Raw genomic sequence first — 26,303 nt, forward strand, 5'->3', positions numbered from 1 at the left:
CTGTGGCGCGACTAGTGCAGCGCCGATCATTGAGTCAGATGCGGCCCGCGGCTGGTGAGCGGCACGTGCTGCATGGTCTATTTCTCTGCCTGCAGGTCTACCGTGGGCGAAAAGAATTAACGAAGGGGTAAAAGTTGCAAAATATAGTGCATTCGGGACGAATATTTCTGCAACCAAAAGTTGCAGCAGCATGAAGTTGGCACGTTTCGGTAGGAGATTGAACGGAAATCGCGTGAAGCCAGGCGCGGGGTTACACGTGCCACGCGTCACGTGCATATGAGTGGTCAAGATATGATTGACCGTTCCTTTTTTGGTGTTTTCCACGTTTTTTTTGTCACATCAGGGTAGTCAGGGCAGGTGGAGGCGTAAATCCTACCTAAAGGCGTCGACCATCGTACTGTGCAGTATGCGCGCGGACAGCACAACAGTGCGTGACGCGCGGCTGCGCCGAGACGGACAGCACAACGGTGCGTGACGCGCAGCTGCGCCGAGGCGGACAGTACACTGGTGCGTGACGCGCGGCTGCGCCGAGACGGACAGCACAACGGTGCGTGACGCGCAACTGCGCCGAAGATCAGTGGGCAGGCATCTCGATAGACAGTGCTCAATACAGCACGCTTAAGTCAAAACTGTCGGTAAGGCCTCTGCGAAATCGACATCACCGTGCGCACATCACCGCACACGAAAGTTACAATGTTGTGCAATCGCATGCGTTACCTGAACCCCTTGTTTTGAGGAATGTTAGAGCAAACTCGCATTTTGGGCGAAGAATGACGAGGTGTGCGATCAGAGGACCCCTGAGGTGGATATGATGTTTAAGTGAAGCCCACTGCAACGGCAGAACAGCACGCGAACGGATCTCACAGCGTGTGTTTTGAAGTCGCTGCAGAGTGTACTGACACAGACGCATTGCAACAGTGGTGATAAGTAACGGCGGCCAAGGTAGGGAGAACTGGCATTAGTAGTGCCGGCAAGAAAAGCTTCCTGAACAAACTTTGGAATGCATAATAATACTCCAACCGCAAGTGGCTATTTGTAAAGCAACATTTGAAAGCTGGACAATCGCTGATTGTATCTAAGTGAGCTGGCCGTCGGGCAGTTGCAGAAACTTGTCTCAAAAGATGCTACCGGAGAATTTATCCTAATGCTCTGATGTTTTCCATCATCTTCGAAGCATGATTTTATGACAAATCCGATAAGCGTGTTGGCTGTTTTCATCTCATGCTCTAATCAACGTTTTCCCCATGGGTCAAGGATCGTATCTTGAAACATGAAATGTTCAGGTTCTTCAGTTCAGAGCTATTCAGGCATTTGCAGCAGCCAGCTGCCAATATGGACACGTCTACCCGGCGAGAGGTGAAGGCATGAGCGGCCACCGACCAATTCCCTACAAAGTTTGAGAACGTTTCATCCCCTGTTGATGCACGCACAACGGGCTGACAGATGGAGCTTACCCGCCATGACCCACGGATGACCCTGATAATCAGCACATCACCCCTGATTCCTGCCGAGAGGCCTAGCAACCAGAGGTCGAAGCGACCAGGAAGTCGTATGAATAATGCGAATGCGTGCGGGAATTATGCAAGCACAATTCGTCCCAGGACGTAACAGACGTTTCCATGTGTTTTCAGGAGGTCAACTCCGTCGCTTAAAGTCAGCCTGCAGGCACCTGTTGCAGACTATTGTGACTGTTGACATGTTCGACATCGGGAAACATGTTTTTGTTTTGCGATTTATATTAATGTCAAGCATATGCCGGGGCTTGTTCTGGTTTCCCACCAGCATTCGAGCGGGGCCGGCGGTGGTAACTAATTAGCCGTCTGGAAGCCACGAGAGACAGGGCGGAAGAAAACAGCGTGAGAGACGCGCGGACGCCGGCGAGTAGCGTCGTGTTCATAGTTTCCTAAACCTGTGCGCCTCAGGCCCCACGCCCGGTCGCCCGGTCCGGGTCAGGTCAGGTCAGGTCAGGTCAGGTCGCACCATGTAGCGTTATTCTGAGGGCGTGCGCGCGTCGGCTAAGCGATGTGATGTGCAGTACAGCGGTCGCCATGGTGCAGGGTGTTCCTACCCAGACATCCCAGACATAAGAACGGCACGCTTGGCACGCAGGCCACCTTTCCATAAAATCAGTCGAATGATTGCACCGTTTTTCTGCTCGTTGACACTTTGGTATAGCAGCTTACACTGGTGTGGGAACATGCGTATTTTTGAGTTGCTGGTTTGATATTGGTGGTAAGATCATGACAAGACCGTTGAGTACCGATGTGTGTCGCTACTTCCGACACGTCTTTAGCGTGCGGCGGTCTGGTATGTCGGTGTTCCCTGCGCGAGGGCCGGCAGAATGTGGACGGTTTTTGGTCGGCCCCGGCTTTTAGCGCGCGCGTCGTGTGTGGAGGCGGTGTGGCTGCATCTGTCCCCCCCCCCCAGAGATACCGGACCCGGCGACTCACAGTCGTCAGCTGTCCACCGTAAATGGATCTCCCAGCTCGCCTAATGCTCCGAGGAGGCGCCCGTCTCAGCGTCTGGCCATCGCTCACTTAAGTCTCGCCTTCTGTACATCGGTTTTTTTTACTAGAATTTGTTCCGTAGGCCGTCGTCATGCGGCTTGAGTAATGCCCCCTATCTGTGACGCCACTTTTCTTTCGTTCTGCTGCTGCCCCTGCGGGCAGCATGCTGAGATTTATCACAGCATGCACACACTGAATCGCTTGGGACTGGCGAACATGGGCAGCAGGCATCTCGGTACTTTGAGAACCTTATTCGATTATCAATGAAGACTACCCCCGGAGGCTCGGAAGAGACAGCTGAGCTGATTCCGTGCGGCGGCGTCACGCCGGCGGCAATTCTGGTCACGTGATGCCTGCTGGTGCTCCAGGCTCGGCAAGTCCGACAGTAAATTGACGCTCGGCTCCACGAATAGAGTTCTGGGACACGGCGAAATTGCATTTGTGCGCCGCAACGGTGAGCTGCCGTCTGTCCATCTCGGTGTAAAGCATACCTTGGCCTCCAGCCCGTGTTCGTGCCGAGTTTTTGAGCGTACTCGCGGCATTTCGCTCACTTCCTCTCTGGTGGAAGGGCTTTGTTTTAGGTTACCTGAAGTCGCGGGATGTCTTCCGCTTCCTCCAGCAGCGCTCGTGAGCTAATGGTGGACGACGCAGTTCGGTACGGCATTGGGCGTGCCATTTCCTGGCGCTGCTTGCAATTTGATGTTATCGCCCGCTCCGAACCGCTCGGGGAGCTGGCCTCTGGAGCGGCCCAATGTCTTCCTGCGCGGAGAGAGACGCGCGTGCAGCCTGCCGGTTGCAGCACTCCATGACCGGCGTCGGGGGGAAGGGGGGGAGGGAAGACCGGGCTGACGTAGGACCGGCGCCTAGTCGCTGTTGTTTATGTGTGTGTGTGCGTGTGTGTGGATGTAGACAAATTGGATCGATGTCACTTCCGACATACCCCACCTTGATTAAACCGGGACGAAAATTAATGGTTGGGTAACGTACGGCATGTCGACATTAGCTGCGTGGAGTAAGGTTCCCACGTTTGTCGGTTACATTGTCACCACATTTTTGAGCTCTAAGTCGGAAAGCTGGTGCAAGCCACCAAGATATGCGTGAACAATGCGTTGAAAGATAACGAAATGGCCCTCATGGGCTGTATTTCGTTGCCATTTTTCAGCTGGCGGAAAGCCTGCTGCGGCCACAGTATCTTGATGTATCAGAACTGAGTGTGCCCGACAGGCGGCAGACAGGCGCCCGACAGTGGCGAACTCGTCGCCACGGCAGGCCTGTCGCCGTCGGACCCACTTCTCACCTCGGGCGGTGACGCGAGAATAGCGCCGACCGGAGAGACGAGTCGCGCAGCTGGTCTTCGGCTCACCGCTCCCCGACGCCGCCGGTCCGTGCGATGTCCACGGATGGTGACTAGCCGAGTCCGTGTGTCCGTGAAATGCTGTCAGCTCTTCCTACGGCAGGCAATCTGAGTGTGTGTCCGTTTTTCCCCTTGCTTCCGCTCGACTTCCGTCATCGTCGTTCCATCTTGTCAAGGTCGGCCACTCTCCGCCTCGGGCGTGACGGTCACTCCCAACTCCACAGGATCTCGACGGCGTTTGAGCAGTAGGCAGGGCGTGCGTTGGCTGCGGCCGGTCGGCCCTCCTGCCGACGGCCTCGCCCCATGAGCACTGTTCCCATCGGATCGGAACATGCACTTCTCCGCTCCCCGCGTTAGACCCAGCTGCGGGGCGCATGCAATTCCGCGAGCCGGACATGTGAGCTGCCCGAACTCGGCAGATTCCGCGAGCCGGACATGTCAGATGCCCGAACTCGGCAGATTCCGCGAGCCGGACATGTCAGATGCCCGAGCTCGGCAGGTTCCGCGAGCCGGACATGTCAGATGCCCGAACTCGGCAGATTCCGCGAGCCGGACATGTCAGATGCCCGAACGCGGCAGATGCCGCGAGCCGGACATGTCGGCTGCCCGAACTCGGCAGATGCCGCCGGCCGGACTCAGTGGCGTCGCCGCGGCAGTAGGCCGTTCCTCGCCGAGACGACTCGCGCGTCGCGAACATGCCTCGTGCCCTGCGTCAGAGCCTGAATCGACGGCCCGTCTGAGCGCGTGATCTTGTTGTCGCCTCTGGTAACTTGTAGGAAATTCGATTGTGCTCGGCTCGTTTTTCTGCAATATCCTTGTCCTGAGAAATGGGGCAGCGTTTACATAATGGACGCCCTTATCTTTTATTCCTCTCTTTTCATCCGGAGTCGGAGGCGTGCTGTGTTTAATTTTAGTGCCAAACTTTCATCGCGGCACGCTGACGACCGGTTTCGGCTATCGAAAACAATGTCAACAGGCCTCGACGGCTTTTGTTGGCCCGCCTGCAGGACCGAGCGGCGCGCGGCTCGCCGGCCGGCTGCAGCCGCGCCCCGCCATCGCCGCTCGTCGCCAGAGGCTCTCCCCCGGCGGCAGGGGTTCGCACCGTGACCGGCCGCGCGCAAATCCCATGTTGGAATCCACAGAAGCACCAGCAGATTTGGAGTAATTGCTGTCCGGCCGCCGTTGAAATGACAATCGAGTGGGGCCAGGACAGGTCCACTACGTCTGAACAGACACGGCGAATGGCTGCGCGCCCATGGTGTCGGCATGCGCCCCGTGGTGTCGGCATGCGCCCCATGGTGTCGGCATGCGCCCCATGGTGTCGGCATGCGCCCCATGGTGTCGGCATGCGCCCCGTGGTATCGGCATGCGCCCCGTGGTGTTGGCACACGGCCTGTGGTGTCGGCACGCGGCCTGTGGTGTTGGCACGCGGCCTGTGGTGTTGGCACGCGGCCTGTGGTGTTGGCACGCGGCCCGTGGTGTCGGCACGCGGCCCGTGGTGTCGGCATGCGCCCCGTGGTGTCGGCACGCGGCCTGTGGTGTCGGCACGCGGCCTGTGGTGTCGGCACGCGGCCTGTGGTGTTGGCACGCGGCCTGTGGTGTTGGCACGCGGCCTGTGGTGTCGGCACGCGGCCGGTGGTGTTGGCACGCGGCCCGTGGTGTCGGCATGCGCCCCGTGGTGTCGGCACGCGGCCTGTGGTGTCGGCACGCGGCCTGTGGTGTCGGCACGCGGCCTGTGGTGTCGGCACGCGGCCTGTGGTGTCGGCACGCGGCCTGTGGTGTTGGCACGCGGCCTGTGGTGTCGGCACGCGGCCTGTGGTGTCGGCACGCGGCCTGTGGTGTCGGCACGCGGCCTGTGGTGTCGGCACGCGGCGCTTACGAAGGAGAGCGCTCGATGTCGGGCGCACGTGCGCGTTCAGCGCGACGGAAGTGGAGCAGGGATGAGATGTTTTCACAGACAGCAGGGAGCGGCGGTCAACCGGGCGCGTGGAGCAGATGGGTGGACGCAGCCGCTCAGGTGGCGGTCGGCCGGGCGCGTGGAGCAGATGGGTGGGCGCAGCCGTTGAGGTGGCGGTCAGCCGGGCGCGTGGAGCAGATGGGTGGACGCAGCCGCTCAGGTGGCGGTCAGCCGGGCGCGTGGAGCAGATGGGTGGGCGCAGCCGTTGAGGTGGCGGTCAGCCGGGCGCGTGGAGCAGATGGGTGGACGCAGCCGCTCAGGTGGCGGTCAGCCGGGCGCTTGGAGCAGATGGGTGGACGCAGCCGCTCAGGTGGCGGTCGGCCGGGCGCGTGGAGCAGATGGGTGGACGCAGCCGCTGAGGTGGCGGTCAGCCGGGCGCGTGGAGCAGATGGGTGGACGCAGCCGCTGAGGTGGCGGTCGGCCGGGCGCGTGGAGCTGATGGGTGGACGCAGCCGCTCAGGTGGCGGTCAGCCGGGCGCGTGGAGCAGATGGGTGGACGCAGCCGCTCAGGTGGCGGTCAGCCGGGCGCGTGGAGCAGATGGGTGAACGCAGCCGCTCAGGTGGCGGTCGGCACCCCGAGGCCGGCTCTCTGTCGGCCAGGTGGGCACCTGAGTCGGTCTATAGTGCCACCTGTGGCTACGTCACACGCGAACGGCTGCGAGTCCGGGGTTAAAGACTGGTCGTGATGTAGCCTCCTGTGATGTCAGATGTTACGACCTCAGGTCGTGCTGTTGAAGATTTGACCTCTGGCGCGCGGCGACTCTGTGTTTGAGCAGGGGCAGCCCGGCTTGCGCTCCCACCGTTGGTGGGCGCGTGCCGTCCGGCCCGCTCCGTGGACGATGACAGTATGTTGTGCAGTTTCATAGATGATTGGCAATGTTCCGCCCAGCGAAATGTTTTTAAAACACCCCCTGGCGTGCATTCAGTAGCTCGATTTTGGACCATGAGCTCTTCCATCGAACTGTTTATGTGGCACTAGACCACACTGATGGAATTCATTGGATATATTTTTGGAGCGCCGTGGTGCCAATGTTTTTCAATCAGCATCGCCAGATGTCAGCTGGAAGTGCTTTTCGGCAGGTGGGTTTATCGCGCTCTGAGCTGGCCTGCCCCACCCTCAAAATAGCGTCTCAGCCGCCGCCAGAGCAGCTTAGGGCAGGGTCGGGCGGCATTCGTGCATGCATAACCTCCTCTCCTCATATGTCCACTGCTGCCTGCTCCTCCAGGCGCGTGGGGGCGGCCCTGGCGGGGCTATGCTGTTGGTCGGGAGCTGATTGATCTCCTCTGGCCGGTGGGACTTGGCTGGTAAGGCGTCTTCCGGCCGGTGGGACCGGGCTGGCAGGGCGTCCTCTGGCCGGTGGGACCTGGCTGGCAGGGCGCCCTCTGGCCGGTGGGACCTGGCTGGCAGGGCGCCCTCTGGCCGATGGGACCTGGCTGGCAGGGCGTCCTCTGGCCGGTGTGACCTGGCTGGCAGGGCGTCCTCTGGCCGGTGTGACCTGGCTGGCAGGGCGCCCTCTGGCCGATGGGACCTGGCTGGCAGGGCGTCCTCTGGCCGGTGTGACCTGGCTGGCAGGGCGTCCTCTGGCCGGTGTGACCTGGCTGGCAGGGCGTCCTCTGGCCGGTGGGACCTGGCTGGCAGGGCGCCCTCTGGCCGATGGGACCTGGCTGGCAGGGCGTCCTCTGGCCGATGGGACCTGGCTGGCAGGGCGTCCTCTGGCCGATGGGACCTGGCTGGCAGGGCGTCCTCTGGCCGATGTGACCTGGCTGGCAGGGCGTCCTCTGGCCGGTGTGACCTGGCTGGCAGGGCGCCCTCTGGCCGATGGACCCTGGCTGGCAGGGCGTCCTCTGGCCGATGTGACCTGGCTGGCAGGGCGTCCCTCTGGCCGATGTGACCTGGCTGGCAGGGCGGTCCTCTGGCCGGTGTGACCTGGCTGGCAGGGCGTCCTCTGGCCGGTGTGACCTGGCTGGCAGGGCGTCCTCTGGCCGATGTGACCTGGCTGCAGGGGGGCCGTCCTCTGGCCGGTGTGACCTGGCTGGCAGGGCGTCCTCTGGCCGATGGGACCCTGGCTGGCAGGGCGTCCTCCTGGCCGATGGAACCTGGCTGGCAGGGCGTCCTCTGGCCGATGGGACCTGGCTGGCAGGGGCGTCCTCTGGCCGATGGGGACCTGGCTGGCAGGGCGTCCTCTGGCCGGTGTGACCTGGCTGGCAGGGCGTCCTCTGGCCGATGGGACCTGGCTGGCAGGGCGTCCTCTGGCCGATGTGACCTGGGTGGCAGGGCGTCCTCTGGCCGGTGTGACCTGGCTGGCAGGGCGTCCTCTGGCCGATGGGACCTGGCTGGCAGGGCGTCCTCTGGCCGATGGGACCTGGCTGGCAGGGCGTCCTCTGGCCGGTGTGACCTGGCTGGCAGGGCGTCCTCTGGCCGATGGGACCTGGGTGGCAGGGCGTCCTCTGGCCGATGGGACCTGGCTGGCAGGGCGTCCTCTGGCCGGTGGGACCTGGCTGGCAGGGCGTCCTCTGGCCGGTGGGACCTGGCTGGCAGGGCGTCCTCTGGCCGATGTGACCTGGCTGGCAGGGCGTCCTCTGGCCGGTGTGACCTGGCTGGCAGGGCGTCCTCTGGCCGATGGGACCTGGGTGGCAGGGCGTCCTCTGGCCGATGGGACCTGGCTGGCAGGGCGTCCTCTGGCCGGTGGGACCTGGCTGGCAGGGCGTCCTCTGGCCGGTGGGACCTGGCTGGCAGGGCGTCCTCTGGCCGGTGTGACCTGGCTGGCAGGGCGTCCTCTGGCCGATGGGACCTGGGTGGCAGGGCGTCCTCTGGCCGATGGGACCTGGCTGGCAGGGCGTCCTCTGGCCGGTGGGACCTGGCTGGCAGGGCGCCCTCTGGCCGATGGGACCTGGCTGGCAGGGCGTCCTCTGGCCGATGTGACCTGGGTGGCAGGGCGTCCTCTGGCCGATGGGACCTGGCTGGCAGGGCGTCCTCTGGCCGATGGGACCTGGCTGGCAGGGCGTCCTCTGGCCGATGGGACCTGGCTGGCAGGGCGTCCTCTGGCCGATGGGACCTGGCTGGCAGGGCGTCCTCTGGCCGATGTGACCTGGCTGGCAGGGCGTCCTCTGGCCGGTGTGACCTGGCTGGCAGGGCGTCCTCTGGCCGATGGGACCTGGCTGGCAGGGCGTCCTCTGGCCGATGGGACCTGGCTGGCAGGGCGTCCTCTGGCCGGTGTGACCTGGCTGGCAGGGCGTCCTCTGGCCGGTGTGACCTGGCTGGCAGGGCGTCCTCTGGCCGATGGGACCTGGGTGGCAGGGCCGTGGCGGCGACGGGGCTCCTTGCGTAAGTCCTGGTGCGGTCTCCGCCGGCCGCAGCGGGGGTCGACGGCAGCGGTGTTCGCTTGTTTTGTGAGAGGTCCGTGGGCAGATGGTTAATCAGCCGCCATGTAGTTTGGATCCAGGCAATGACGAGGTGTACTCCTTCGGCGCCCGTACGTCGTTCCCTTGCACCCCGACAACTTTTGTGTGATCATTCGGAGAAAAGCCAGAGGTACCGCCGCTGGAGTCCCGGCTGCAGCGACGCGCGACGAGTTTGTCGGCTTTGACAGTCGTCAACAGCCGAATCCAATTAGCCGGTCGCTGTCCTTTTGAATTGTGCAGTCAGGTGGCCGCCGACCACGACGCCCAGAAGAACGACTCATTGGCTCGCTTCGTTTCAACATATATGTTTCTCACATCACCTTCGAAGGAGGACGATCGACCGACACTGTCCGGCTGACGGCTCCGACCTGGGCGGCGCTCCCCGGTGCCCGTCAGCGGCCGGCGACCCTGTCCGGCGGGACAGCTCTGGGGCCCGTCCGCCGCCGCCGTCCGGCACCCGTCAGCGGCCAGCGACCCCGTCCGGCGGGACAGCTCTGGGGCCCGTCCGCCGCCGCTGTCCAGTGCCCATCAGCGGCCAGCGACCCTGTCCGGCGGGACAGCTCTGGGGCCCGTCCGCCGCCGCCGTCCGGCGCCCGTCAGCGGCCAGCGACCCTGTCCGGCGGGACAGCTCTGAGGTGCGTCCGCCGCCGCTGTCCGGTGGGACAGCTCCGGGGCCAATCCGCCGCCGCTGTCCGGCGCCCGTCAGCGGCCAGCGACCCTCTCCGGCGGGACAGCTCTGGGGCCCGTCCGCCACCGCTGTCCGGCGCCCGTCAGCGACCAGCGACCCTGTCCGGCGGGACAGCTCTGGGGTGCGTCCGCCGCCGCTGTCCGGTGGGACAGCTCTGGGGCCCGTCCGCCGCCGCTGTCCGGCGTCCGTCAGCGGCCGGCGACCCGGTCCGGCGGGACAGCTCTGGGCCCTGTCCGCCGCCGCTGTCCGGCGTCCGTCAGCGGCCGGCGACCCGGTCCGGCGGGACAGCTCTGGGCCCCGTCCGCCGCCGCTGTCCAGCGCCTTTCAGCGGCCGGCGACCCGGTCCGGTGGGACAGCTCGCGCTCCGTGCGCCGCCGCTGCCGAGCCTCCCCCCGGCGCGGTCCGACAAACCTTTCGGGCGGCGAGCAGCGCGGCGCCGCTCGGGCCGACGCTAAGTGTGCAGTAAATGTGCCGTCCAATTGACCTAATGTGGCGCGGGCCGCGCCCGGGGACCGCCTGGCGACTCGTGACGTCATGGCGGGTCGGCGGCCGCCGCCGGCACCCTTCGGGTCCGTCAGAGAGCGCGCAGTGCGGCGGGAGGAGGTGCAGGCCGCGCCGGGCCACACCGCGCTCTGTGGAACGCGGCTGCGTCCGGCGACGGCCGGCGGCACTACCCCGAAGGACGGGCAGTGGTGGGCTTGTTTGTATCTGGGCATCCGGTTATCGTCCTCACAGTCTTGGCAGGAGCCTCCGAATGTTGTGGTTCCGAAGCAGATGTTGTGTGTCTTTGGGGCTTTACGGCGCGCTCAGCTGCGTAGGTGCTGCGGTGCCGCCTGCCTCTCACCCTGGCAGGAAGGGCGGCTACCGTGAATCGAACAGTCAGATACGATGGCTGAGAGGTGCGATCAATAGCAGACAGATGTACAAAGTGCATACTGCCAGTCAAACATACGACCAGACGTTTACAAAGGGAAGGGAGATGAGCTTGCCCTGTCACATCACACCATGGTCTTGAACGAACAGTTTCGCTTTAGCTGTACTTCCAGCTAACTGTGGAAGCCTGAACAGACGTGCAGTAAGATATGCGGCCGGAAAACTGCGATGCTTCGCGACATGCGAACCTCCGCTTGCCAGTAATGGGTCTCCGCGAACCCTGTTAACCGAAAAGCGACCCTGTCCGTGCGCGCAGGCCGGCCGCTCTGCTCGTGGTTAGGCAAGAGCAGCGAGATGACTTCGTCTTCTTCTCCTTTCCCCTTTCGCTCCCCTCTTGTCCCTGGCCGGCAGCCGAGGCGCCCGTCCCTGACCCGGCAGCCGAGGCGCCCGTCCCTGTCCCGACAGCCGAGGCGCCCGTCCCTGTCCCGGCAGCCGAGGCGCCTGTTCCTGTCCCGGCAGCCGAGGCGCTCGTCCCTGTCCCGGCAGCGAGCCGAGGCACCCGTCCCTGTCCCGGCAGCCGAGGCGCCCGTCCCTGTCCCGGCAGCCGAGGCACCCGTCCCTGTCCCGACAGCCGAGGCGCCCGTCCCTGTCCCGGCAGCCGAGGCACCCGTCCCTGTCCCGGCAGCCAAGGCGCCCGTCCCTGTCCCGGCAGCCGAGGCACCCGTCCCTGTCCCGACAGCCGAGGCGCCCGTCCCTGTCCCGGCAGCCGAGGCACCCGTCCCTGTCCCGGCAGCCGAGGCGCCCGTCCCTGTCCCTACAGCCGAGGCGCCCGTCCCTGCCCCGGCAGCCGAGGCGCCCGTCTCTGCTGTGGCACCCGAAGCGCCGTCTCTGCTGTGGCACTCGAGGCCGGGTCTGCGCGCGCCCGATCCGGATGGGATCGCTGACGGCCGGCTCAGCGGGCGGGAGAAGCCGGATTGTCGCGGCAGCTGCCGGCTGGCGACGTCCCACGCCGCAGCGACCGCGGCCGCTCCCCCCACCGCCGGACGCGATGGCCGGCCGGACACCTGACCTTTGCCGCGCGCCCGAGTGCCCTCGGCGCTGAGAGGCGGCGCAGCCTGAGAGGCGGCCTTGTTTGCCGGCGCGCCCCGGCCGGACACCCCCGCACCGATCGCTGCAGGCTTCGCGCCGCTGGGGCGCCGCCGCTCTCGGACAGGGGACGTACCGCCGGCGGAACGGCCTGGTGATAGAATAGACGGCCTGGTGCGGACCGGCACGGCGACAGAGATGCCCGGCGATAGAAGGAACGGCCTGGTGCGGACCGGCACGGCGACAGAGACGCCCGGCGATAGAAGGAACGACCTGGTGCGGACCGGCACGGCGACAGAGACGCCCGGCGATAGAAGGGACGACCTGGTGCGGACCGGCGCGGCGACAGAGACACCTGACGGTAGAAGGGACGACCTGGTGCGGACCGGCACGGCGACAGAGACACCTGACGGTAGAAGGGACGACCTGGTGCGGACTGGCGCGGCGACAAAGACGCCCAGCGATAGGAGGGACGGCCTTGTGCGGACCGGCGCGGCGACAGAGACACCTGACGGTAGAAGGGACGACCTGGTGCGGACCGACACGGCGACAGAGACACCTGACGGTAGAAGGGGCGACCTGGTGCGGACCGACACGGCGACAGAGATGCCCGGCGATAGAAGGAACGGCCTGGTGCGGACCGGCGCGGCGACAGAGACCCCCGGCGATAGAAGGGACGACCTGGTGCGGACCGGCACGGCGACAGAGACGCCCGGCGATAGAAGGGACGACCTGGTGCGGACCGGCGCGGCGACAGAGACACCTGAGGGTAGAAGGGACGACCTGGTGCGGACCGGCACGGCGACAGAGACACCTGACGGTAGAAGGGACGACCTGGTGCGAACCGGCGTGACGATAGAGACGGTGCGCCGCCGACAGAACGGCCCCCTGATGGGCGGGGCTGGCCAGTTGTGGAACGGCGGCGCGTAGGAGGGTCGATGGGGCGGTTGGCGGAACGGCCTAGTGATGGACGGAGCGGTAAAGTTATGCGAGGAACGGTGTGCTGGAGGACGGAACGATGAAGTTATCGAGGGATAGGCGCTGCCATAGGCGGGACAGTGCAGTGACGGAGCGGCATAGTGAAGGGCGTAAAGTGATTGGCAGCGCGTGACATTAATGGGCAGAACGGCACGGGAACGACGCTGGAACGGCGAGATGGCAAGGCGATTAGTGGGGAATAACTGGGCATGGGCGGAGCGGCTTAGTGAAAGGCGGAACGGCACACTGCTGCACGGAAGGGGCTGTCTGTGGGCGAAACAGCGATACGGTAGGCGGTACGGCCCGGTGATCAGCAGAATGGCGAAGGAGTCAGTGGAACATTGGAGCGATGCGCGGAAGGGGCGATGACGCGGACAGAATGGCGAAGTGATGGGCAAAACAACTTGGTGATGTGGGGAACGTTGAGGCGGGAGTCAACAGGACGTGGCGCAGGACAGAAAAGGCCTAGACACCGGCGGAGCGGTGGTAGTCACACTGACACAAGCTGGCGACAGCTCATCGACGAGCAGCACGGCGTAGCGATGGATGAACGCACAGGAATGCAGCTGGGCGGCGTGCTCTCGGTAAACGGTGGCTGCTGAAGACTGGCCTTCATGTGACAGTGTGAGACAGAAATGGGCATGGTACTGAAGGCTGAGAAGAGGTGGCTGCTTACTGTCGGTTTTAAGTTATAAGCTGACCGTCTGTATGAAATATTACATTCCAGCAAAAATGCCCTGTGGTTTGAACATGGAGTTTATGTCATGATACTATTTGGTCGTGTATCATCATGACGACAGGCAGTAATGACAGCATTCTCTGGCTGCAGCTGAGGCTGCAGCATTTGCTGACATTGGTCTGGGCGTGGTGGCTATGCGGACGCTGTTACGAATCTGCCGCCTTGTTGACCACGGAGCGACCTCAGCCTTTGTAGCTGTGAGATGCTTTGCTGCATGACTAACAGTTATGATACCCAAAGAAAGGGGAAAACACCACTGTGACCAAGGCGGATGAGAGTCAGAAAAACCGTGTGGGAGCACTCTTCTTTAGGCCAGTACCATCCATGTATGACTACAAAATCAATGTCAGTGTAAGTCAAGCCGCTACACAAGGGGTGGCAGGTGCCAGTGGCTCCATCCCCATCTCCCGTTCATCCACTCACCAATGTTCCGCCTTTCAGCGTAGCGCCGTATTGAGCATGCGTAGAAACGTCCGAATAGGCCTAGCCCACGTGACCGCAATAGATATATCAAGAGGTGATGCGAGTCAATCGTCGAGCATCAACTTTACGAATGACGCTGGGAGATCCTTGAAGCTCAGGGACTACGTGGACCGCTCGGCACAGGCCCCTCCAAAGTGGAGGACAACTGGGAGACGAGCCGTTCTTACTGTGCTGGGCTCGCTACAGGGGGAGGGGGCCGGAGTGGTTTGGTTGGAGAGGCGCGCGAGTGCCTTTGTTGAGGTGCTTTTATGAACAAAGCCACCGGGGTGGCCCTCAACGAGGTGCTAAAGCCCATACCATGGGTCCTATTCAGCCCGGGCCGGCGTGGAGCATCCGCGAGGACAGCGGCGGGGATGTGTCGGTGGCCACCAGAGAGTTGCCGCCAGTCGCGGCCGCTTCCACCTTTTGGCACCGTTGGTTCGCGGGCCGCGCGCGACTTCGACCTTCTGGCGCTGCTGGTTCGCGGGCCGCGCACGACTTCGACCTTCCGGCGCTGTTGGTTCGCGGGCCGCGCACGACCGGCGCGCGGCGGCCGTTTCCGCCCCGCCATTGCCGCCGAGGCACCCAGGAGGCCTTTGTCGGCTCAGATTAGGCGGACGAAACGGCCCTTTACGGGATTAAACGCTCCCTTAAGTGCACCTGAAACCCACTAAGGGTACTGCTGGCCTGGATGGAGACGGACGGGAAGTGCTGGGCCTGGCAGGGCACTGGTGTCACTGAAAGCGGCGCGGGCTATCGCTGAGGCTTACTTTGCTGAGACCATCCGTGCAGAGCGGAACTTTTTTGAAGATGTTGCTTTCCAGTTTGAAGAAGTCCGGTGGTAACTGCCGCCTTTGTCATGCTCGTAGTCCTCCCCGTCCTGCACGACCCCACCTGTTTTTCCATGGACCAGATAACTCCATCCCGATGGGGTCTGCGTCAGCTCCTTCACATTTCATCGTCATTGGGGCAGGCTCTTCTGGGAGGGAGAGACGTACCGGTCCGTGTCACGGTTAGACCCGTCCCCGTCAGGAGGAGGCTCCCGGGAAGAGGTGCCTGTCCCCGTCAGGAGGAGGCTCCGCGGGAGAGACCGGTCTGTGTCACGGTTAGACCCGTCCTCGTCAGGAGGAGGCTCCCCGGAAGAGTTACTTGTCCCCGTCAGGAGGAGGCTCCGCGGGAGAGACCGTTCTGTGTCACGGTTAGACCCGTCCTCGTCAGGAGGAGGCTCCCCGGAAGAGGTATCTGTCGCCGTCAGGAGGAGGCTCCGCGGGAGAGACCGGTCCGTGTCACGGTTAGACCCGTCCCCGTCAGGAGGAGGCTCCCGGGAAGAGGTACCTGTCCCCATCAGGAGGAGGCTCCGCGGGAGAGGTACCAGTCCGTGTCATGGTTAGACCCGTGTCTGCCCGGAGGAGGCTCCCCGGAAGAGGTACCTGTCCGTGTCACGGTTAGACCCGTCCCCGTCAGGAGGAGGCTCCCCGGGGGAGACCGGTCCGTGTCATGGTTAGACCCGCCTCCGCCCGGGGGAGGCTCTCGGGGCGCGAAGGCGGCCGTTCCCGTCTGGGCCAGATCCGGACGGCGTCATCAGCCAGCGGACAGTCGCGTGCCGCCGGCAGCGGGCCGTTCCGTCAGCGGAAGCGGCCGCTGCCGGCTCGTTTCAGAACGCGCCGGCTTCATCTCTGCTGCGGACAAGCAATCTCGCGGGCCGCCCTTCCCTCGCGGGCCACAACATGTTCATTGCTGCCTTCCCCGCTCAGTCACGTGCGTCTCGTTGCCGCGAAGCGGTGTGCCTTTTCGCGGTCCGTTGCCAACACATCAGTACTATTTGCGAGCGCCGGCTGCATGGGGCGTGCTGCCAGCATGAGGGGTGCACCGCGCCGACCGCTCAGAATTACGCTGTTGAGGCGTGGCGGCGGATTTATGGGCGGTACGCGGGCCGAGTGAGAGCCGCTCGCCGCCGGCGGTGTCTGGAGACGCTCCGTGCCCGGACTCGGCCGCGTGTGGCGCTGTCAGCGCCCGCCGTCGGCCGGCCGCCGCTGCCGCCCCGGCGCGCCACCGTGACTGTCGATGTCGGGGAACAATGGCCGGGGCCGCGCGGCGTCACCAGCCAACCCGCGCTCGGCGCTCGGCCGCGGCCGGTGCGCTGTTTGATCGGCCGGCTGTGGAGTGGAGTGATTGCTCGTGGGCCCATCAGCCGGATGGAGAGCCCGGCGTCGGCACTGCCGTCTGTCCTCTGTTGGCCGCCGAGGAACCTGTTTATCACGTGTCGCCGGCGCTATGGAGGCTCGTCCGTCGCCGCCGGCGGACGCGCCGACGGCACTCGGTCGGCCGGCCGGCGAGCGGCGCCGAGACGACCCGGCAGCGTGACGGGGAGTCGTGACGGCGCGACGTGACACGTGGCCGTGCATCGGTGTGCTATCGCCGGGACGGAGCACTGGGTCCGTCGATGAAAAGTGACCGCCGTCAGGAGCATGACTACTGTCAGGAGGATGACCGTTGTCAAGAGGATGACCGTTGTGAGGACGGTGACCGCTGTCAGGAGGATGACCGCTGTTAGTAGGTTGACCGTTGTGGAGAGAGTGACCGCTGTCAGGGCGATGACCGCTGTCTGGAGGATGGCCGTTGTGAGGAGGATGACCGCTGTCGGGAGGATGACCGTTGTGAGGACGTTGACCGCTGTCAGGAGGATGACCGTTGTGAGGAGAGTTACCGCTGTCGGGAGGATGACCGCCGCCTCCACTTCGACAGATGCCGCGGCTGGAGATCAAGCTAGCGCACCAGCTGTCGGCCACCGGCTGTGTCATCGCCTGCCGCTTCCCGCTGCCCACTTGGCGCCCTTCATACGTTGTCGGCGACGGCCAGGACGCCGTCTGGGTCTACTTCCGGCAAACCGGCGACGAGGACGCGCCTGAACCAGTGCGCCGATCCTCAGCCGGCCGCAGCTGACGGGCGCCGAGGCCAGCTGACGGCGCCGAGGCCAGCTGACGGGCGCGGAGGTCAGCTGACGGGCGCTGAGGTCGGCTGACGGGCGCCGAGGTCAGCTGACGGGCGCCGAGGCCAGCTGACGGGCGCCGAGGTCAGCTGACGGCGCCGAGGCCAGCTGACGGGCGCCTAGGTCGGCTGACGGGCGCCGAGGTCAGCTGACGGGCGCCGAGGTCGGCTGACGGGCGCCGAGGTCAGCTGACGGGCGCGGAGGTCAGCTGACGGGCGCTGAGGTCGGCTGACGGGCGCCGAGGTCAGCTGACGGGCGCCGGGGCCAGCTGACGGGCGCCGAGGTCAGCTGACGGGCGCCGAGGTCAGCTGACGGGCGCCGAGGTCAGCTGACGGGCGCCGAGGTCAGCTGACGGGCGCCGAGGTTGGCTGACGGGCGCCGAGGTCAGCTGACGGGCGCCGAGGTAGCCTGACGGGCACCGAGGTGCGCGGCCAGCCGCGCACCTCGGCCCGACTGGTGGCCCCAGTCTAGTGCCATGCCAAGTGTTTGTTGTGCGGAGTGATGTCACGGTTTGGAGGAGATCGACAGAGGATGTGGTAGGTCATTGATAGCGACGAAAGGCTGGCGTGTTTTGCGAGTCCGCAGGACGAGATTTTCTGTAGTAGTCGTGTGCAATGTGGGGAATCCCGTGCTGAAGTCATTGGTATGACACCGAGAGTTGTAGGCAGTGATGATGTATATATACACTTGCTGGACTGCATGTTGTTTTATTGCACATTTTTCTGATATCGGCTATAACAACATTCGCTGGCGTCAGTTCAGTGTACGCATCAGTTATGTTGCAGCCAGTGAGCCAAGATAACCTATGTGGGGTAAGTGCAGAAACCGACGTGCACCCGACACCGCAGAGGCTCGTTACGCGCATTACCAGTTCGTCAGTCCCAATCGTTCTATCTGGAAAGTTCGTAAGCGGGTCTCGCAGCGCTGCCACCTGCCATGACTGGTGACGGGGCTACCGCTGCACCGCATACAACTACACCTGCACACGACAGCGAGCTGGCTCGCCGGCCACTGTCCTCTGGCTGCGCACGAGGCTGGCGTCCACCAAGTCCCGTCTGTAGAGGTGAGACTGACGGGTGTTACCACGCGCCCGGGTGGGGGGTCAAGTTGACCCTCCCGAAGATTTTTCCAGAATGGTTTCCGAAAGGCGCGGCGTAGCCGCACCCAATTTTGCTTAGCTGTAGACAATTGAATAGCGGATCGTTTTGCATCAAAAATTTCGATGTACATTGTAAGGTCGCTGACCTATGGCAGGTCAAAGTCAGGCTATGGTCTCAGCGAAGTCCATTTCTAGGGAATCGGCCAATCTGATGCAACAACGGAGTGCTCTAAGGAGCTATACATATCTGAGGTGCTTTCTTAGGCGACACAACAGTTGAATGAATAAATTACATTGACCCAAGGTCAAGTATGAAGGTCACATCAAGGTCAAAACCGACCTGTCTTGTTCCTCTAGGCTTGCTGTACAGGATAGGACACACGGGACAGGATAGTTTCTGGTGCTCATGTCGAATTTATTGATGGCAGGAGCCGCACTATACATCTTCCATGGACTTCTTAGGGGTCAGAATAGATCATTGACCCAAAATGACCCAGGTCAACATTTTGTTCGAGGGACATACTGTCCAGCGTAATCTTTGTCGCTTAGTCAAATGCAAAACTCACAATCGTTTATAATTTTGGTCACCTTGACCTTCAAAAGGTCAAACAGGGTCACTGACCTTGAATTGAGAATGTGACCTTTTGCTTAGAAATGGTTATCTAGGTTCTGGGGGCACTTTGGGGAACGACCTAGAACTCGACCTTGTTTGACATTTTTTGACACGAAGGTCCTGACCTAGGAACCTGAAACTTTGGCCTAAGTGAGTTTACGTACAGGTCAACACATCCTGTAAATTTGATGTCTCTAGTTTTGTTAGTTCCCGAGATCTCAGGGGAAGGGGCAAATTGCCCCCCCCCCCCCCTCCACCCGAACGAGGGGTGTCTAGCCGGCCACCCGTGCGCGTGTTAACGAACACTAGCCTCAAGAACGGATGGCTTGACCCGCGATGGGAACCACCGCCTGTTCTCGGACCGCCACACGCCGCTGACCGTCGCTCCCCGTTCCCGGGTACAGGTAGAAAAAATCACCTTTATTGGACCACCGCCGTGTCTTCTCACTCACTTGTCTGAAGTACTACACCCAACGCAGTTACCACTGAGAGCTCACAACACTGAATGCTCGCAACACATGCACCAACTGATGCCGAACAGTGACGCGCTAGACCGGCGACAGCCGCGCCAGTCTGCTTGGACCGAGCGGTGGGGTGCTTCTGTCCATGCATATTTATGCAGATGTCCTATCTATACATATGCATATTTATATAGCTGCTCCCGTCTGTACACATGTGTCCAGCAGGTCACCGGTGGACAAATCCCCAAGTGTAAAACAAAACAAACGCGCACCGGTGTAAAATAATGGCGTGTGGACAGCCGCCTCTAAACATATTCATGTACATACGCATTTAGCTGCTGCCGTCTATATACATGCATCTAGCCCTACACCAGCGTGGAGGAATCTCCGGGCGTGCGCCGGTGCGAAATAATCGCGTGTGAACAGCCTCCCGCGGTCTTCATCAGACGCCAACCCTGCCACCCCCATATCGACGATGAACGACGGCAAACGCGACGGATGAGCGCCGCCGTCGCAGGCGGAGCGACGAGCACCGACGGCTACCACCGACGGCCACCACCGCGGCTCCCGCGCCCGCTGCCGTCGTGGCCATTGCCGGGTCAGGCCTGGCGCGGCAGAAAAACCGGCAGGGCTGCACACGGCAGGGCAGAGCACCGACAGTGGAGAGTACCGCGATTACAGCACACCGACAGGACAGAACACCGACAGAACAGAGCATCGGCATGACAGATCATCGGTAAGACAGATCATCGGCAGGACAGTGTACCGGCAGGGCAGTGTACCGACAGGACAGAGCTGCTGCATCACAGCCCACGGGCAGGGCAGAGCGCCGGCAGGACAGAGCACCGCCTAACAGCACGCCGACAGGATACAGTACCGCCATGACGGAACACCGGCAGAACAGGGCGTTGGCAGGACCGGATGCCGGTAGGTCAGAACATCGGCAGGACGGAGCATCGGCAGGACGAGACACCGGCAGGTCGGAACATCGGCAGGACGGAGCATCGGCAGGACGAGACACCGACAGGTCAGAACATGGGCAGGACGGAGCATCGGCAGGACGAGACACCGGCAGGTCAGAACATGGGCAGGACAGGGCATCGGCAGGACGAGACACCGGCAGGTCGGAACATCGGCAGGACGGAGCATCGGCAGGACGAGACACCGGCAGGTCAGAACATCGGCAGGACAGGGCATCGGCAGGACGAGACACCGGCAGGTCAGAACATGGGCAGCACGGAGCATCGGCAGGACGAGACACCGGCAGGTCAGAACATGGGCAGGACAGGGCATCGGCAGGACGAGACACCGGCAGGTCAGAACATCGGCAGGACAGGGCATCGGCAGGACAGGTCACCGGCAGGACAGAACACCGACAAGACAGATCATCGGCAGGATAGAATACAGGTGGGGCGCTAGCCGAGCATGGCAAGCCAAGACGCATGGAGATAAGTTGAGTGACAGAAAACTTAGTGTCGTTCTCGTCTGGGGCCGAGACTTAACACCGGAATGACAGCAGCGGGACGGAGCACGGCTTCGCTCGGGCCAGCCTCGGCCGGACCTGTGTGCCAAGCTCGTACGACAATAGCGCGACATTTGCCAAACGGGCCAAGCGCCGAGCAGCCCCTGGGCGCTCATCCAGTGACGTGGCCCGTGCGACCCTCAAAACGGCTGCTGGCCTCGGGCCTTCATCGTTGCTGACCTGCGGTGCTGTCTGCCATCTGTCTGGCTCGTGCTCGACGTGACTGAGGTGGCCGCCGGCGAGCGCTGCCGGATGCGGGGCGAAGTCGATCCGACAGCGACGCTTTCGTTGGTCTGGCATGCGGAAGACGGCAGATATCGTGAGTCGTTCATGATTATTAGATGAGCCATTAATCAGGATTAGTTTCTAGGATATCAGAGGAAAACATGAAATGGTTGGAGGCTTGAGTGAAGTTAAGAGGTTTGGAGCAGTCTCAGGAGGGATATGCGCTTGACTTCGCAAAGCGGCCTTGATGGTAGCGCTCATTTTTGTATCGATGTGAGTCACGTCTCGTCCGTGTCTTACCATTAGCGAGCGGGGTGCCGTGAGCAGCCTGCAGCGGGCATACGTGAACACAGTGCATCCTAATCCGGAGCTCGCCAGCCGGGGTGTGGCTCTGACACCTGCGTGGGCGCTGCTCGGCCCACGCGAGCCGACCTGCGGTCCGTGCCGACGCGGCCGCGCTGGTCTCTGCCGCGGCGGGCCGCTGCATCAGCGCTCCAGGGCCGGTGCTGGCCGGAGCCGCGCTCGCTTTGTTTGCGTGCTGGCGCGCCGGGCGAGCCGCTTCCCGTCGACGTCGACGCACCGGAGACACGTGTTTTGCTCGCCGGACCGACGAGAACGAGCGTTCCGCCAGGAATTTAAATGGCTGGAGCCAGCAAAAATTCGCTTGTGTCTGCTTGGGGCTGGTGAAACGTGTGTGCTCAGAGGAATTGCTTGTTTTGCGAGCCAGTCTTCTAAAGAAATTTACGTCCTGCGCACCGGTGATGTATTCGTGCAGTTAATGAGCTTGAGCGCAAGAGGAGCCAAGCTTTGCGGAAGGCTTAAAGGCGGCCGATCGCAAACCCTGGCACGGGTAGCATCCGCGCACGTTGTCCGAAGTGGCGTATGAAGAAACTTGTGCCTCCTGACACGCACGGACCAACGGGCACGTGTCCGGAAAAAGCTCGTGCCACCTGACACACACTGGCCAGCGAGCGCATGCCAGTTTATGTCGTTTAACTTTTGCGGTGATCGTCTGGACTGTTTTCCCCAATGGCGGATAGGTATATATGTACGCGAACTGTGTACTCTGAACCGCAGCGCAACGGTAACGAAAATGGGGAGGAGATCTGCGCTTGGTTCGATTCTGGCTCGGAATCGATTCATAAATCTTTTTAACATTTGGCGAATTAACACGCATTGGTGGGAAGAGGCCAAGTTGGCCTCTTCAAAGATTTCCCAAGATTATTTCCAAACAGCGTGGATTAACCGAGCCAAACTTTGCATAGCTGTAGCCAATTATATGTAAAATATTTTGGTATCAAAACGCTGGATGCAAGCTGTAAGGTCGCTGACCTATAGCAGGTCAAAGTCAGACCATGGACCAGGACCAGGAGCAGCTCCAAAATCCCCAGTCTGTTTGAGTTAGACGAAGCCTTACATCTTTGAGACGTTTTCACGACAATCACGCAATTGAATTTATGATAAGCACTAACTTCATCAATCTTGAGTCAGATAAGGTCAGGTCAAGGGCAAAGCCCTTGACCTGACCTTCTAGCTACCTGACCTGACCATTTCTTACTAAAGACCTTGCCGTGCGGGATAGTCCTTGACGCTCATTTCAAATCTCTGGATCACGAGAAGGTAGAAATGTGTTATTTGATCTTCATTAAGGCAAAAAGAGGTCACTGACCTAGAATGGCCTGATCGAAGTTTTATTTAGGATCACACCGATCGCGTAATCCCTACGCTTGTTAAAATTCAGAAATCAAACAACCTCGCAAGTTTTTTACCGTAACCCTCTGAAGGTACAAAATGTGACTGGCCGAAAGCGTACACCTGTGACGTTTTGCATTATGAGGTATTTAGGTTAAAGGAGGTTGCGTATGGAGGTCTGCCAGATATTTGTACATTCCTCTGGATTTTGACCATATTTGACCTTATTCGACCCAAATGGTATCATCAAAGAACTTCAAAACTTGTAACAAGTGAATTCACATACTGGCCTATCTGCCCTATGTATTTTGTGTCTAAGACTCTCTTAGTTTCTGAGATCTCACGGATCAAAGTGATCCCCGCCTCAGCAGCGTCGCTTTCAGCCTGCCGCGCAGGCACGTGTCAAACTTCATGTGAATCCCCAGCTTTTGTTGCGGTTTAAAACCAAATTTGATTATCCTTATATTAGTTGCGTGAATCATCTAAGTGAACGTCGGCTTGGATTTGAATTAGTACCGCGTCACATCGCCTATAATTAAAAGAATGTCAGTGTGAGTGGTTTGCATTTGCGAGGACCATTATGCACATAAATAAGACAATGATAATAGCCTTATTCCTCGGGGAAAAACCAGCAGCAAAACAGGAGAATGGAAATACAGATACGTTCTTTCTTCATTCTCCTGTTTTTTCTCCGAGGAATAAGGATATTACTACTGCCTTATGGACGTCAGTGTAGCCTTTTTCATACTAACGTATGCCTGAGTGATACCTTAGTTGGTCCCGCCGCATTCCACAGCCACATGATGTGGTCTGTTTTATGGTTGTATTGGTGGTTTCTAATTATTTCCTTAAATGAGGGAAGTTTATGGACTGATGGCTGAGATTCGTCATTTTATGGATACAGATCCCAAATTCTAGATATCTTGAGGTTTCAAACGGCCGTATTAGTTATCCAACTCGACGTCAGTTGTATGGCAACTGCGGCAGGCTTTAAATACATGGAGCACCGGGACCTAACGATACTAATCAAGATGAGTTGCTAGAAATGATGCATGCGGGGGATGCGGGGGATTTGAGAAAGAGCAGTATTCAGCGCCCTCACAGATGACAGCACGATAAATACATTTACTCCATACATGTACAATTCATGAACGAATTCTTGGCGACTTAGGGAACGTAAATATAACCGTCACAAACGGGAACAGGACAGCGTGTTCTGAAAAATGCACTGTGATGCGGAAAGTTTTAAGATGTGCTAGAGCTGCTCTCAACCGTGTTATTCCTTATGACTAGTTTATGAAATGGTGACCGCTTTGCGATATGACGTTGTCTTGAAGACATTCACTTTTATTCGAATCGCGCCGGCTCGAAACTTCATTCACAGACTACTTTGCTTGATTCTGAATCAAACGTCAAAATGTATCTCCGAATGGTTCAAATTACAGCTGGAAAGTTGACTTGTCCGAATCATCCTTCAGCTCCCAGTTACTTTCTGTCATAATCGATTTCATTTTTGCGGAGATGATTCAGGCACAAGTCCGATGGGGAGGTTAGATTATCTACCAATGCATGAGGCTGTTCAGATCCATGGCGCTTGAACGTCTAACGCCGATGGCACCGAGACCTAGCAACATGTATAAATTTCCACCAGCCGCATTTTCTGTTGGTAATGTGACGCAGCCCGAAGTTGTGCTTCATTAGCAATTCTAAATGCATTTATAACGTGGTCAACGTTTCGTTACATATCAGCAATGCTCATGAAAAATATCCATTATGATTGGTGGCGGTAGGCAAAGGCCCATTTTTGTTCTGATTCGCCGACGTAGATGAACGAAAGTAGGAGTGGGAAACACCACATCAAGTGCCTTCAGCAATGTCGCAAAAAATGGGCACAATATGGCGCTCTTTCGTATCGAAACAAAACGTCATTTATATGACTGGACAGTCACAGCTTCAGTGGCACTGGAATATTTTCACGGCTGATGGCCCCCAGCAGCGAAACCCAGCTGGATCAAAACTATATAATATATAAAAGGCTGGCGAATTGGCCTATTGGTTCTCTGGTTTGGTATGGATAACAGCATCATTGTTCTTGAAAACATGGGTATATGTGGCATGTCCCACTGATGTTCAGCCCACCTCTCTATTCCTCTAGCTACAACTCGAATCAATGGTGAGTGAATGCCTTGCATGAATTTAATCGCATGGATTTCTTGGCGTATACTGGACAATAGTAAGGGCAACAAAGGCGCATAATCTCCCACTTGGAAGCATACACACGCTCTACAACAGCTCGCTCAAGATATACGGAGTTTTCGCTCCGAGACGCGGCCACAACTCACTCCCCAATGCTTGACCTGCTCTCCAGAACCTGCAGCAGAGCACCATAAGTCCCCGACTCGTGTCGGGGCGTTGATCCGCCACGTTGTGCCTAGGGTGACAAATAAGGTTATCCTCATTCCATCGAAGCCGTGCATTAGAACATTATTTCGAAGATGGATTACGATCTGGTTTAAGGCTGAAAATTACTTCTTTGCAGTTTTTTCAATTTAAAAAATCCGCAGCTCATTCGTGTCATCCGTAGCCCATTTGAACCCACACCACTAACTGATAAAGACCGGGGTACGAAAATCCCCCCTGGTCGCAATGTCACACGGGCGCCTGGCACGCCGCGATGTCACAGGCTTTGTTCACATCCACTTAGCTCAAGCGTCCCTCGAAGCTGCGCTGTCCAAACACCGGCAGAGTTCGTCGTGAGGAAGACTATATTACAAACAATTAATGTGGCGATAACAATTGGTAATAAGAGAAGATCATTCATCGCCGACCTGGACCGGAGTCAGACCAGACCAGACCAAACCAGGCGCCGACCTCCATGCGCCCCTAAACATGGCGGGGTCCGGCTCGCACCAGGAGGTCGACCCGCCGGTTACACCCGGCTCGCATCAGGAGGTCGGTCCGCCGGTCACACCCGGCTCGCATCAGGAGGTCGGCTCGCCGATCACACCCGGCTCGCATCAGGAGGTCTGCTCGCCGATCACACCCGGCTCGCACCAGGATGTCAACCCGCCGGTCGCAACCGGCTCGCACCAGGAGGTCGACCCGCCGGTCGCACCCGCGGCCTCCTGCCATCCGCCGCCGTAACGTAATACCGCCAGCAGCTGGTGCGGTACTCACCTTCGTGACCGAGCGACAGTCAAAGTATTCGATGATTACAACATTTGGACGCTAGTGTACCAGGTAAAGATGACCGACCCCGCTCATCCGCAACTACGCGTCATGCCGTGCGTCGTGGTTTGATCCGGAGTGTTCAGAACACTCGGCGCTACCACAGGATTTCGTCAGAATGAGCCCTGCCCCGCAGTGGCAAGCGCGCAAGACGCCCCGAGCCGTGTAAGCCGCACAGCAACGCGAGACGCCCCGAGCCGTGCAGGTCGCACAGCAACGCGAGACGCCCCGAGCCGTGCAGGCCGCACAGCAACACGAGACGTCCCGAGCCGTGCAGGTCGCACAGCAACGTGAGACGCCTCGAGCCGTGCAGGTCGCACAGCAACGCGAGACGCCTCGAGCCGTGCAAGCCGCACAGCAACACGAGACGTCCCGAGCCGTGCGGGCCGCACAGCAACACAGGACGCCCCGAGCCGTGCAGGCCGCAC

The 26,303-nt window shown here is 60.5% G+C and overlaps 1 protein-coding gene across 1 annotated transcript in view; it reads left to right on the plus strand.

The window, feature by feature from the left end:
* LOC119103213 (ATP synthase subunit C lysine N-methyltransferase) overlaps window positions 1-16,989 on the plus strand; it is a 25,369-nt gene extending 8,380 nt beyond the window's left edge. Inside the window, exon 4 of the mRNA XM_037226657.1 lies at window positions 16,792-16,989. Coding sequence (XP_037082552.1) covers window positions 16,792-16,989 — 198 coding nt within the window. The remainder of the gene's footprint in view (window positions 1-16,791) is intronic.
* Window positions 16,990-26,303: the final 9,314 nt, after the last annotated feature.

This window comes from Pollicipes pollicipes, unplaced genomic scaffold (assembly GCF_011947565.3).
Source record: "Pollicipes pollicipes isolate AB1234 unplaced genomic scaffold, Ppol_2.1 Scaffold_5724;HRSCAF=6776_pilon_pilon_pilon, whole genome shotgun sequence".
Classification (NCBI taxonomy): Eukaryota; Metazoa; Arthropoda; class Thecostraca; order Pollicipedomorpha; family Pollicipedidae; genus Pollicipes; species Pollicipes pollicipes.